This window comes from Rhincodon typus, chromosome 9, assembly GCF_021869965.1.
Source record: "Rhincodon typus isolate 14 chromosome 9, sRhiTyp1.1, whole genome shotgun sequence".
NCBI lineage: Eukaryota > Metazoa > Chordata > Chondrichthyes > Orectolobiformes > Rhincodontidae > Rhincodon > Rhincodon typus.
In genome coordinates, this window is record NC_063340.1 from 7,452,598 (window position 1) to 7,467,194 (window position 14,597).

General features: G+C 41.7%; 1 protein-coding gene across 8 annotated transcripts in view; it reads right to left on the reverse strand.

Annotated features, from left to right (window-relative positions):
• Window positions 1–14,597, reverse strand: part of LOC109936216 (1-phosphatidylinositol 4,5-bisphosphate phosphodiesterase beta-4-like) — a 537,830-nt gene that overhangs the window by 31,185 nt on the left and 492,048 nt on the right. For all 8 annotated transcript variants that reach the window (XM_048601091.1, XM_048601092.1, XM_048601098.1 and 5 more), the window contains 4 exons: window positions 11,560–11,661; window positions 10,643–10,700; window positions 8,324–8,410; window positions 5,063–5,099 (listed from right to left, as the gene is read on the reverse strand). In XM_048601091.1, coding sequence (XP_048457048.1) covers window positions 5,063–5,099; window positions 8,324–8,410; window positions 10,643–10,700; window positions 11,560–11,661 — 284 coding nt within the window. The remainder of the gene's footprint in view (window positions 1–5,062; window positions 5,100–8,323; window positions 8,411–10,642; window positions 10,701–11,559; window positions 11,662–14,597) is intronic.

The window sequence follows — 14,597 nt, forward strand, 5'->3', positions numbered from 1 at the left end:
GTGCGCTAGCACAATCTCCAACCTCACGGCCTGGCATATCTCTATTTTACTGTGCACTAGCACAATCTGCAACCTCACGACCTGGCATATCTCTATTTCACTGTGCACTAGCACAGTCTGCAACCTCACGGCTTGGCATATCTCTAATTTACTGTGCACTAGAACAATCTGCAACCTCATGGCCTGGCATATCTCTATTTTACTGTGACCATCAAGCCAGAGGATCAACCCCTGTTGAATGGAGACTGCAGGAGTGCATGTCAGCGGCAGCACCAGTCATACCTAAAAATGAGGTGCAACCCTGGTCAAGCTACAACATGGGGCTACTTGTATTATCAGCAGTAAGTGATTATCAGAGTTAAGTGATGCCACAACCAACGATCAAAGCTCTGCAGTCCTGCCGTGTCTAATCATGAATGGTGGTGGTCAATGAAACAATTCAATAATACCCAGCTAGCACCACCCACATCCCCTGAATGAATGAAAATCTCGACTCAGGTAAAGAGGGAATCAATCAAAGTCACACAGCACAAATAAACACATCAATTAAAATAAACTCCGACAGTGAAATGAAATTCATCTTAGTGCGCTGAATATTCCTTAGCCTCATTTGAAGACACAAGCAATATGACACCGATTGAAATCTGTTGACAATATATTCTGCCATATTTGCAAAGCCCTCTAGTGTACCCTTGGCACTGACACCATGCAGCAAGGGCCTGGATCAGTCAATGTCTTTTTTTTGCTTCAAACTAGTCCGGCATTGAGGTAGTTACCTTCCATATCAAACAGTTCACTTAATAAACAGTTTAAATGGCCACGCTGGTGTGAGTATTTAACAGGGTGATTCTAAGTCCTTCTAAATGCGTATCGACAAAATAAATGAACAAAAGCCATTTATCTTTTACCAAACCTCTTCTGTTGTAAAGTTACAGAAAGCATCTACTTGTGTCAAAAGTATGTTTTCCAATACCATTACCTGATCTGAATAAAGTGGATTTTCTTTTGGAGTGCTCACGGGAACATAGGAGCAGGAGTTTGGCCATTTGGTCCATCAAGCCTGCTCCAACATTCAACCAGATCATGGCTGGTTATATACCTCTGTGCCATTTTCCCAAAACAGAGCCTGTAACCTTTAGAATTTTTAATATCTAGAAATGTGTCAATCTCTGCCCGGAATATACTCAATGACAGCTCTCTGGGGCAAAGGATTCCAAAGATTCACCACCCTCTGTGTGAGAAAAATTCTTCCTCATCTCAATCCTAAATGGCCTGCCTCTTATTCTAAGACTATGTTCTCTGGTTCTGGAACCAACCCCGACCCACACCCTCCCCCAAGCAGGGGAAACATCCTATCTTCCCCACCCAAGCAGGAGACATAGCTTTCCTGCATCTGCTTGTTGAGCCCTGTAAGAATTCTATCTGCTTCAATGCATTCACTTCTTATTTTTCTAAACTGGAGAACACTTCTAGCCTCATAGGGCAATCCTGTCATCCCAGTTTTCAGCTCACTGTCTCTTCTCTAAACAATATAGCTTTTGTGTCCGGTGGTGGTGAGAGGAGACCAAATCTAGACCCCTCTATGAGTGCCTCCTTAAGGCTGACCAGAACAAATGCAAGAACCACCTTGAAGCCAAAAATAGCAGTTTCAAAGTGACAGAAGACTTCCTAGATGCTGTGCTGAGGGTTGGAGTTGAAATATTCGTGTACTTAATAAAAGGAACAAGGTAATGAAGTCCTGCAAAACTTTAAATGTTTTTCCTAAATTAGATGCAAGGTTTTTTTAGAAGCTTTTTAGGAAACATTTCTAAGCAAACATTCATTTTCAAGAAGTTACATGTGATACATTTATCTTTTCCCTCAGTAGATAACAGAACTGAGGACAAACGAAAACTTTCAAAGAATATCAGAGAAGCGAAGGTGCTATTTCTCAAAAGTAGCCAATATCTATATTGAATATTTTACAACAAAATTGTTAACTGCAAACCAACACAGAATTGTTTTGCACAATGCGTCTGTTACAACAGCACATCTCCGAATTAACACTGACTTATGCTCACTTCATACAACTGTGTACTGCCTTGGGGTCCATATAACAGGCAGGGCATTGACCTTCAAGTGTAGTTTCTTTCTCCCTGATCTCTTGTAAGTACTGACTCAAGCTGGATTCTAGTTCAATGAGCGTCTCCCCAGTCCTCTGATATTTGACCCTGTTCGAGGAATCTTGACAGAGACAGCCAGCAGACAATTTAATCACGTAACTGTTGTGTATGCTACCATCTACTAACAGCCGCCAGACCTGCTGAGTTTCTCCAGCACTTTCACTTTCTATTTCAGATCTCTAGCATCCAAAATACTTTGATTTTGCTATCATCTAATATGCTGCCAAGACCCCTTTCTATATGAATCTAAGGGCCTGTTTGATTTACAGTGGTGGATGATGATCCACTATTGAGTCGAAACAAGAAGGGGCACTTTGCTTTTTATTCATCTGTGCATGGGGTGTGGCCAAACTCAGTTGGGCAGAGGTGCAGGACTTGAGGAGTGGCATACGAGGCAGGTCAACCTGGAGTAATGGGAGATGTGTACCCAGCGTTGGCATTCCATGAGAAAGTAAAGAGCTGTGAGGAGAGAATGGAGGGGTTTCTCTCTGACATGCTTGGGAAAAAAGCATGTGCATTTCAAAACAGTTCCCATTTGAGCAATTCCCAGACTGCTGTTTAGCTAATTTGAATTGTTCTGAATTTCCACCCTATCTGGAGGTACAGCTAGCCGAGGGGTTGCGGTAGTGAGTGTCATCTCAAGTGTCAAGATCGAGTGTTCTCAGTTGAGCCAACACCAAGATAGCTGAAACTGGCCTAAACCCAGTTGCACAAAATGGACCTGGCTGTTTGACACTGCACCATTTTTAATTTCCCATCCACTTGGAAAGTATTGCCTCGATTTTTCACTCCAAACCAAGTGTCACTGAGATGAGGACACAACAGTCTGAAAAGACTTTGGGCTATTATTCTGTGAACTTCAGTATAAGAAAGGTCAAGTGGTATTCGAAATCAGCTGCAGTTAATTCACTTAGGAACTAAGAAACAGGAGTAGGCCATTCAGCCCCTTGAGCCTGTTCCACCATTCAATGAGATCATGGTTGATCTGTGGCCGAACTCCATATACCTGCCCTTATGCCATATCCCTTAATATCTTTGCTTAACAAAAATGTATCTATCTTAGATTTAAAACTAACAACTGATCTCGTATGCTAAGAGGTCCGCAATGTACTGCTAACAGTGAGCGGTTTTATCTGCAATGGGTTTCACATGACATAATACATCTCAGCTGGCAAACTGAACTTGAATAATCTCTTCCACATTAGCAAGAAATTATAAAGCTGCTTATAAAGGGGATGCTAACAACGTCAGCGCAAAACTGCACAAAGCAAATCATCCCTGATGGTAATCTGTACATCTATATGTACTTTGTACTTGCCATGTTGAAAATGGCTGGATTTTCCATGCTGTCCCTGACACTCCCAATCCCGAGCGGTAAGTCAGTGCCTGAGTTACTCACAATCCTGATGGTTGTGAACCCTCTCCCTTACACTATCTGATGCTGGCATTGGTGCTAGTTGCTCTGAGCGAGATGGTGCTTCCTATCACAGGAGGGGGTCCCATCTTCGGTGTTGATGGATGGCATCAGTGCCAGACAAAAGTGACGGGTGATCCTGGTACTGCAGGCGGTCCTGACCGAGAACAATCCCAGACCCAGAGTCTGGGGTATTGCTGGGGTGCCCTTTGGGGAGAAGTAGGGGAAGTGAGTCAAGAGGCCAGGGGAAAAAGATAAAGTGGGGCATTTGACCTCAGGGGGAATGGGCCCTTCAAAGGTATACAAGAGATCCACATAAGGAGTCTCTTACACCAGTTGCCAGGCACCACTCAGCAGAGATGAAGATGCCTCCTTCCTTCCTCCCTCAGTGGTGGTGCGATGAGGCCCTTAACTGGTCATTCATTGACTACTTCAAGGTCTTGATAGCCCCAAGGGCATGTAGGCTATAGAATCACAGAATGCCTATGATGTGAAAGTAGGCCATTTGGCCCATCGAGTCCACAATGCCCCGCTGAACAGCATACTACCGAGACTCACCACACCTCCCCCATCCCTGTAACTTGCATTTCCTACGGCTAACCCACCTAGTCTGTACATCCCTGGACACTATGGGCAATTTACTATGGCCAGTCCACTCTAACCTGCGCATCTTTGGACTGTGGGAGGAAACCAGAGCACCTGAAGGAAACCCACACAGACAAGGGGAGAATGTGAAAACTCCACACACACAGTTGCCTGAGGGTGGAACTGAACCCAGCTCCCTGGCGCTGTGAGGCAGCAGTGCTAACCACTGAGCCACCATGCCACCCCCACGCCTTCTGACATTTCAGACAGGTTTGGAGTTTGGTTGGTGGGGTGGGGAGGGGGGTGGAGGAGGTTGGTGCCCAGTGAGCTGCCCAGTGGGTTTTACAAACACTCCTTGCTTACAAACCCACCAGCAATGGGGTTATGGGGGAGTGTTTGTGTGGAGGGATTGTCATGTCTGTACTGACCTGTTTCTGATATGCCATTTTATAATGATAATGATGTGTCTATATGCATGTTTATGTAAAAATACAGGCCAAGCACTCTTATGAAACATGTTGCAAATACTGCTCCATTCCTCTCACCTCCTGCAATTACTCCCCAAAATCCAACTTCGGCAAGCCATCCTCCATTCCTACCTTCCAACCCTTCCAAGGCTCATGTAAACACAACCAGCAGATCTGTGATCCCTACCCATTTGTGGCTATCTTTAATTACTTCCGGACTCTGCCCCAGATGAAGCTGGAGTCATTACTAGCATCTCAAGGCTGGGAAAGCAAAGTTCCACAATTTATTCGATGCACTAAAAGTTTCAGTTTTCACATCAAAGAATGTAACAACTAATATTAATCACTGTAAGCTCATTATTATTTGGATATGAAGTACTATCAAAATAGAACAACAGATTTGATTGTTGGTTGGTAATTAAGAACAGTCCTACCTTGAATGGCAGACCCTGCATGACATGATTTCAGCAGCTGTTTGTACAAAAATAATAGTCAGTGATTACAAACGAAAAATGTAAATAAAATGAAATGCCAGTGCTTATTAAAACATTTTTTTAAAAAATGTGCTTTACATCTGAATTCTAATGGACGAGGGGAAAATGAAACAACAAATTCAACATGATATTTTGGATTATTGCATTTTCTCATTGAATGATCACTAGTGTGAACAACAAAATAACATAAAATGTCTGTTAATTCTTGCTCATTTTTCAGAAGGGACTGTGAATTGGGGATTGCAGCACAATGAATGGAAGAATGCAGGCAAAAAGAAATTACAGAGATGGAGCAAAAGAAGAGATGCTAAAAATATTTGGATCAGCTGGTGTGCACAAATGAGTTATGCTGATGACTATTAAGCAACATACCTCCACTTAACAATTAGACTGCAGTAGGAAGGCACATACAGCCCACCACCAAGCTGAAGGCATAAGAGATTGCACCTTCAAAACATCTTCAGCAGAAAATGCTCCTCAGGTTTTGTTGAAGGTACTCAAATAGATTTGCAAAGGTTCACACCATACAAAGAGCAGTGCTGACAGAGAATTTTGGCTTGCAAATGTTACAAAAAGTGCAGGAAAAAATGCAAAGCTTTCTGACAATCCATCAACATTTTTGATTATTGTAAATTATGGAGTTGGAAAGAATGTAATGCATTCCTTAAAACTTCCAAACTCATTCCCCCCAAACCCCTCCCCGTCAGTGACCTCTTCAGAGAAATTTATGCATGGTTGCAACCAATTCTGTTTTGGCAAGATATTTTGGGCAAGAGGTGGCATTGATTATAATGGAGTCAAGGGCTGGTGGGTGAGGTGAGGCTATAGGCATTTAAGGCACTCAGTGTCAAAAAAACATTTGGTGATGAATGTAGAACAGGGGTTTATAAAGGGCATGGGGCAGGGTTTTGGTGGATGCTTGAGTTGGCATTACATCCACTTGGTGGCTATAACAGGCAATGGTGTTGGATGGGAAGTATGAGCTGGGATGGAGGACTTTATGACAGCATGGGAGCAGGTGGGAGACATGACTTGGCATGAATAGGGATGTGTAAAATGTGTGGGCGAGGGCTTCTGTGGCAATGGCTAGACGATCTAATATTTAACAAAATAATTGGTACGGAGTCCTGGAGTACCGAAGTAGGTCTGCACTCAAAAGTCCCTGTGGTCACCTCTAATGTGCCTCTGGAGGCAGCAGGAATGACTACACCCTGTCCTCAACCTGAATGAAAAGCACACTGTAAGGGGCGCAGTTTCCTGAGGCGTGCGCATTGAGTCAGAAAATCTCTTAACTCGACTTAAGTGCCTCAAAAGTGAAAATCTGGCCCATACTGAGGCAAAGACATGATTTAACATCATCTATGGTCTGGACTACAATGCGATCAGTTAACTCAGGTCAGACTGGAAGTGGCATATTTCTGCCCTGTTCAATTCAACTTGGAAGTCTTGTGCAGTGGGTAGTGTCCCTGCCTCTGAGCCAGGTTCAAGTCCCTTTACAAGACTCAATGGCCAAGAAAGGTGAACTCATAACATGGCCAAATTATCAACCTGAAAAGGTTTCCAATGCAAGGTTGGGAGACGAGGAGCAATTTCTGGTTAGAGTTCAATGTTCTTTCTACCATGAGCCACAGTTCTAAACTACAACATGAGTGTAAAAGTGCATGTTGCACAGCAACACAGACACCCTTAGTGTCCTGTAACATATCCCCACCAGTTAACTAATGGTTGTCTTAATGAGGTGACCCATCAAACTAGCCACGAGCCAGATTTTACGATCTTGCCAATTTGAATGAGTATTCACTTTAAGGTCTGATGTCAGTTAATTGGTTAAAGACATCTTATCTTTATGGCCGAGAGAAACTCTAGCAAGTAAAACTTACTGCAGAATAAGCTGCAAACTCAATCAGAAAAACTGAGGTCTTCAAGTCGGGAGATTAGACTGTCTACTCATTGCAGTCAAATTGGCCAAAAATGCCATCCCATTGAAACCAATGGGTTCTACAACAGATTACTGTTGAGGTGAGAATAGAAATGTGCTTCTGTATGCCTGTGTGAGATGAGTGGCATTACAAAACCATTCAGCAAAGCTCTAAGCTTCTCAGTTATGCTCTGCCAGTGGAAAGTATTTTCAATTCAGTTGGAATGATGAATACCATTATGTAATTACTGAAGCAATTGCTTCCTTGGACCAATGAAGTTAATTATCTAAAGATGATTTTTGAAAAGAACTATTAATATCATGACAATTTTCTTAAGGCACAGGCTACAAAATAAGAACACCTAAGTGTGTTTGACTAAAAGTCTTACATTTTGAACATGGCTAACCTATTCAAGTTATTATTCGAATTTTGAAGTTTTGTAAAAAGTGAAATGTTAAAATCCGTTTTAAAATTAAGATATTGGTAACTCTTGCATCTAATATCTACTTTGTGAATAGCTGGGAGTTTATATTTTGTTTTTCAGGAAGAATTTGAATCGTGCCAACTAGCATTACACTCATTCTTTTTAACACCGATCTTAGTGGCTGATGCTTGATAGACAGACAGCTTTCAAAAGAAGTCAAATCGTTTAGCTGCTAATTGTAAAGATTAATAGAATTGTTCGGGAATATTATGTTGGTTACCCAAGCTGGTCTGTACTCAAGACAGTTTCTTTTACAGGCAGTAGCTATTAGAATTTAATGTCACGTCAGCCTTAAATGATAATTTGCACTGATTCACTATACAATGCTAGGGATAACATCACGCTTCAGAATTCATGCTGTGCTCATGTGGCGAATCTTTTGTTCTGTACATCAAAGAATAAAGGACTCAAATGGTTCAATACATGGGTTTTACAATTAACCAGTAATTAAATCACAATCCTATTCCTTGTGTTTGTTCAGTTTTTGTGTTTTTTGACAGAGGAACAAGCGAAAAAAGACTTGTGGAATAAAATAAAATTCTTTTGCGTAGCAATTCCCCTTGTCTGATGCTCTGCATGTTAGCCTGGCATGTGTGATATTTTCATCTGTGAACAACTCATTGTTGTAGACTCGTTAAGCATCAGTAACTGTGATAAAGACGCCTTTCAGTTCATTAAATCCTCGACTGTAAGGGAAACCTTGAGGACTAGTTAAGAAAGTAAATAATCCTTTTGCTTTCCACCTCATTAACAAAGTACAATCTAATGTTATATACACGTAATGTCTGGAACTACTACCTGATCATTCTGTCTCTCCAAGCCTTCCAGCTGTTCAAGCTGAGCTTTCTTTAATTGGTCCATTTCCTTGGATTGCTTCATTGCAAGCTATGAAACAAAAGCAAACATTGCAGTTATGTTGCACAAGCAGTGCAAATTTTATTGCAGGAATAGTATTTTTCCGACATCTATAAACAGTTTCCTCACATTTATCACACAAACCTTGTGCACTGGAATGCCCAAAATTGGCAATGGTGTCACATTCGTGGTTGACTTTCCAAAAAAATTAGTGAACAGGAAAAACAAAACATGTATCCCATTATGTAAAAATAACTAACAGTGATATCTGTAATTAATACATAAGTATTTACATAGTCAATACTTCACCACAAAATTAAGTAAGAATAATTTTTAATAAAACAAAACTGAGCTTATTATGATAATTCTGATCCTGCTGAATACCGAAAGCAACAACTTGATTAAAACAACAAGTTCTGAAATCTTGAAGGACACAAGACAGGCATGGTTTCCAGGGATTGTGTTGAACTAAAAGCAGAAAGTGTTTTGATAATGCTGTATGCCACACTGGGCCCAACTAACATTCCTTCCTGTTCAGATTCCAGGATCATAAGAACCGGAGGAGGCCATTCAGCCCCTCAGAGCCTGGTCTGCCGTTCAATGAGATCATGACTGATCCTGTGACTAAACCACCTTTGCACTATATCCCTTGAAACTTTGACTGACAGTAATCTAGTGAACTCTGTCTTATTACTAACAATAGGTCGAACATCAACTGATGCTTGCAGAAGAAACTGCTACCACTTTTTGTGTGAAGAAGCGGTTCCTAATTTCATTCGTTAAGAAACAGAAATGCTGAAGAAGCTTGGCAGATCTGGCAGCATCTGTGGAAAGAGAAAGGGATGACGTTTTGAATCCAACGTGACTTCTCCAGAGCAGATCTGAAGAAGGGTCATATAGGACTCAAACTCTTAATGCTTTCTTTTTCCATGGATGCTGTCAGATCTGCTAAACTTCTCCAGCACTTTTGTTTCAGATCTCCATGTGATTTTATTACTCACTCCTGAAAGTCTGGCCTGAAGTTTCTAACTTATACTGCTGTGCTCTAGACTTACCTCCAAGTGAAAGTAGTTTCTCTCAATCTACTCCATCTGTCCCCACCATTTACAAATTCACTTGTATTTGTTCCAACCTAGTGTGCTCTGTTCAGTGTTCACGGTGCTAAGGTAGATAGATCAATTGCCTTTCTGAGCATCTCTGTTCTGCTGGAAAGTACTAACTTTGCTAACCAGTCAATGCTGTAATCTGTCCCATTCTATGTTCTTCCCTCTTTGGGATTCTACAATATTCCAACGAAACTCAAGACAAACTGGAGGAATATCCTCCCGCATCGAAAACTAACAACAACTCTTATTTCTGTAATACTTCAAATCCAGTAATATGCTCTAAAATTGCTTCACAAGAGATTTATTACACAACTGGTGACCTTGAGTTGCGTAAGGATATTTTAGGACAGGTGGCCAAATGTCTGGTGAAAGAGGTGCATTTTAAGGAGTGATTGAAAGGAGGATGGAGATCATGAGGTTTAGAGAGAGAACCCTTGGGCCTATACAACTGGATGGTTGGCTGCCAAAGAAAATTGGGATGTGTGAGATACCAGAAATAGAAGACTGCAAGGTTTTTCTTTAAATTTATTAATTCATGGGACATAAGGATTGCTGGTCAATCACAGCACAGTGGTAGTGCCCCTTCCTCTAGACAAAGAGACCAGGGTTCAATACTCCCCCTACCGATCCAGGCATGTGAAATGACATATCTGACTAGGTTGATTAGAGAGTATCTATATCATCCATTTCCTAAGTGCCCTTGAGACAGTGGTGGTGAGCTGCTATCTTGAACCACTGTAGTCCATTTGACCAAGGTAGCAATGTGGAGTTTCAGGGTTTTGATCCAGCGATAATGATGGAGTGGGCAATATATATCCAAGCCAGGACGGTGTGTCACTGGTAAGATATGACGAGAAATCAGCCTGGGCCTCGTGATGGAATCCCTCCAAAAACTCAATACAACTCGCGCTTAACCAAAAACAGACATGTAAACAGGCTTTGATCAGATCATTAGCTTTTTGTGGCAAATCTGAGAGTGGACCTATTGAGTTTTTCCAACACTTTCAGTTACTATAGTGTATAGGGAAGCTCAGGACCAGGCACTGCTTAACTTAGTCCACTTCCTCCAATGAGTCACATAAAAATTACTGCTGAATTATTGCTTTAACACAGAATCAACTGAGTCAAATATGTGCAGAAATATGCAGTGACATACCCGTTTCCTTTCCTCTAGGAATTTTTTAGTGTTGCTGCTGTTTAGCTCTCGGACTCGTCTGGAAATAGAAAACATTAAAACATTTGCCAGAACCTTTGACGTTTCTGAAACATACCATGGAAATACATTCAGTTTCTGATCAGTTGTCTCAACAGCATCATCTAGGCTGTAATATATTGAAAATAAAACTTCTTCTGAATTAAATTTCATTAAATTGTCTCATCAATATCAAACTGTAGAATTCAAGAAACAAAATGCAAATCTGAAAACTCTCCTCAGAAATAAATTAACAATGGCAAAAGATAATCAAAAAGAGCAAATTTTTAAAAAATATCTTGGGTATGAAAGTAAAATGCAGTTAATATTCTGGCTGCAGATTCTCGACAGATGTAAGGAGTAGTGATACCACTTAAGAGCTTGAACAAAGGGATGAGAATTCTATATTTAAGCATTGCTGGACTCAGAGGCAGTGCAGGCCAGTGGATATGGGACAATGAGTGAACAGATTTGATTCAAGTCAGAACAGAGCATAGGCAGCAGAGCTTCGGTTGGATGTTTATGGAGGGTGTAAGACTGTCAGGAAAGTACTGGATTTATCAACTCTAGAGATAACAAATATTATACAACATGATATTCTGGAACAAGCACTGTAATAGATGGTGCTGTACTGTGAAGCATCATTAATTTTGAAATCTCACAACATGCTAACATGCAGGATTAAATGTTAAATAACAATGACCAGAATTAATGTATTCCTATAAATGTGAAAGTACACAGAATGGAATTTTGTTAATTCAAGAACTGTGTAAGGACAGATGAAAGGACACCATCCCTAAAAAGGCTGAGCATCTCGCATTTCTAAAAATGAGCATCAATTTTTTTTTTTACTGATTTTGTTTATGAGGAGGCTGACTTGCCTTTCCCTTTCAGCTTTGTTTTTGATGCTTTTATCCTGGCTTATGGCTTTACTGTTCTCCATGGAGCTCTTCGCCTGGTTAGCTCGCATCTCCTTGCTCAGTCTGCGGCATAAACACAAAAAGACAAATCAATGACATCCAATGTACAAGACACAGTCTCCTCTACACCAAAGGACTCCAAACCCAGAATACACAGCTGCTCTGAACACCTCTGCTCAGCCTGCAAGCATGACCCCTAAGATTTCACTCGCTTTCCATTTATATTTTCTAGGAACAGGAGTAGGCCATTCAGCCCCTTGTGCCTGTTCCTGCCATTCAACAAGATCATGGCTGATCTGAGGCCTAACTCTATTTTTTCAGAATTCATTTTAAAATTGTCACTGGCTAGGCCGCATTTGTTGCCCATCCCTAATTGCCCAGAGGGCAGTTTAGAGTCAATCACATTGCTGAGGGTCTGAAGTCACATGTGGGTCAGACCGGGTAAGGATGGCAGTTTCCTTCCCTTGAGGGCAGCATTAGTGAACCAGATGGGTTTTCACAACAATTGACAATGGATTCATAGTCATCATTAGACTCTTAATTCCATGTATTTATTGAGTTCAAATTCCAATACCTGCTATGGCAGGATTTGAATCTAGGTCCCCAGAACATGAGCTGGGTCTCTGGATCAGCAGTCCAGAAATAATACCACTAGGCCATCGCCTCCCACTTGCCTTGAGGCCAAATCCCTTGATACCCTTGCTTAATAAAATTATGTCTATCTCAGATTTAAATTTCACAACTGAATTAGCATCAAATGCATCTATGAGGAAGAAATTTCCAAACCTCCACTAAGCTTCGCATGTAGAAGTGCTTTCTATTATCTCTCCTCAATGGCCTGGCCCTAATTCTTAAACTATACCCTTGGTTCTAGAATCCCCAACAAGTGGAAACAGGTTATCTTTATCTACCCGCCTTTTCCTGTTAACACCTTGAAAACCTTGATTAGATCACCCTTTAACCTTCTAAATTCTGAAGAATTCTGTCTCATTCTCATTTCAGATAAAGCAGACCAAAATGGCCAACAATATTCCAGGTGTGGTTTCACCAAGATGCTGCATAATTCCAGCAAGACATGCCTGCACATTCACATTGAGAAAATAAAGGCCACTGCAAAATAGACACATTGAACCAATTCTATGAATTCAAATTGGTCCTATCCAAGAATACTCACCTGAGTCCTTTGCACCAGAGACTGGGAGTCAACTTGCTCTTAGCTGAGCTGGCATCAGTGCAATCTCTCCTGCTTGCCCTAGCTAAAGTGAACCTATGGTTGGCATCTTGCCCATGTGCAGGTCTGAGCTACACACAATGTGTTAGTATCAGGGTCTGAGTTAAAAGTGTGGAATGCAGTGACCGTGCTGTGTCTCCATTATCACTTCCATGTTAGGATTGGCTACTCCCTGGACTGGTTCCACCTCTCGAGTCTCTGAATGGAGGAGGGGACAAGGGAAAGACTATCGCGGGACATGGATGGCCAGGGAGGAGGAGGCGGCGGTGCAGTAAGGAAGAAGTCGATCAAACTGATTGGACACGTTGTGACACACCTCTGCAGCCAACATACCCTGAGGTGGGCCTTGAAGCCTGAGACCTTCTTGCCTACAGGTAGGCACACTGCCACTGCACCTCAAGTCCTCTGCAAAATACAACAGTAGTCTTTCCCTTGTGCCTTCCTCCATTCAGACACTCGAGAGTGTCCAGGGTGCAGATCGAAGAGATGTAAAGAGGAGGATTAGGGATGATATAAAACTTAAATACTACTAAAAGAGAAGCATGTTGCTGAAGATATACTGGCTACCCCACAATTAATCAAAGTCATGTATAATTTCCAGTTGCCGGTGTAATACCAGATAAGTAAAAAGTTTGTGCCAGCTACTGGCTGATTGAATCAAACAGTATATTCCTTTGGTCGTTGATATTAAGAGTACAGACCATGCTCAACCAGCCCATGCCTGCAAAATCCTAAAACAGAACTCTGACTATCACATATAATTCTCTGGTTGGGCTGCACATGCTGAACAGTCTTGAGGGTGCTAACAGCTTCAGTCAACTTTGGAACACAGTTCATTTCCATTTGCTGGGAGTGCTGTGCTTTCATACACATGGGCTTGTTCTCTCCAAAAAGAAGGAATAATATGAAGTGTTGCATCCTTTCTGAAGTACCAGGGAGTTTGGGGAGCTCATAGGTATGTCAGGAATAAAAGAATGACTAGAGTAAGATTGGGGCCGGTCAAGGACAGTAGTGGGAAGTTGTGCGTGGAGTCCGAAGAGATAGGAGAGGTGCTAACTGAATATTTTTCGTCAGTATTCACACAGGAAAAAGACTATGTAGTCGAGGAGAATACTGAGATACAGTCTATTAGACTAGACGGGATTGAGGTTCATAAGGAGGAGGTGTTAGCAATTCTGGAAGGTGTGAAAATAGATAAGTCCCCTGGGCCGGATGGGATTTATCCTAGGATTCTCTGGGAAGCTAGAGAGGAGATTGCAGAGCCTTTGGCTTTGATCTTTATGTCGTCATTGTCTTCAGGAATAGTGCCAGAAGACTGGAGACTAGCAAATGTTGTCCCCTTGTTCAAGAAGGGGAGTAGAGACAACCCTGGTAATTATAGACCAGTGAGCCTTACTTCGGTTGTGGGTAAAGTGTTGGAAAGGATTATAAGAGATAGGATTTATAATCATCTAGAAAGGAATAATTTGATTAGGGATAGTCATCACGGTTTTGTGAAAGGTAGGTCGTGCCTCACAAACCTTATTGAGTTCTTCGAGAAGGTGACCAAACAGGTGGATGAGGGTAAAGCGGTTGATGTGGTGTATTTGGATTTCAGTAAAGCGTTTGATAAGGTTCCCCATGGTAGGCTATTGCAGAAAATACGGAGGCATGGGATTGAGGGTGATTTAGCGGTTTGGATCAGAAATTGGCTAGCTGTAAGAAGACAGAGGGTGGTGGTTGATGGGAAATGTTCATCCTGGAGTTCAGTTACTAGTGGTGTACCTCA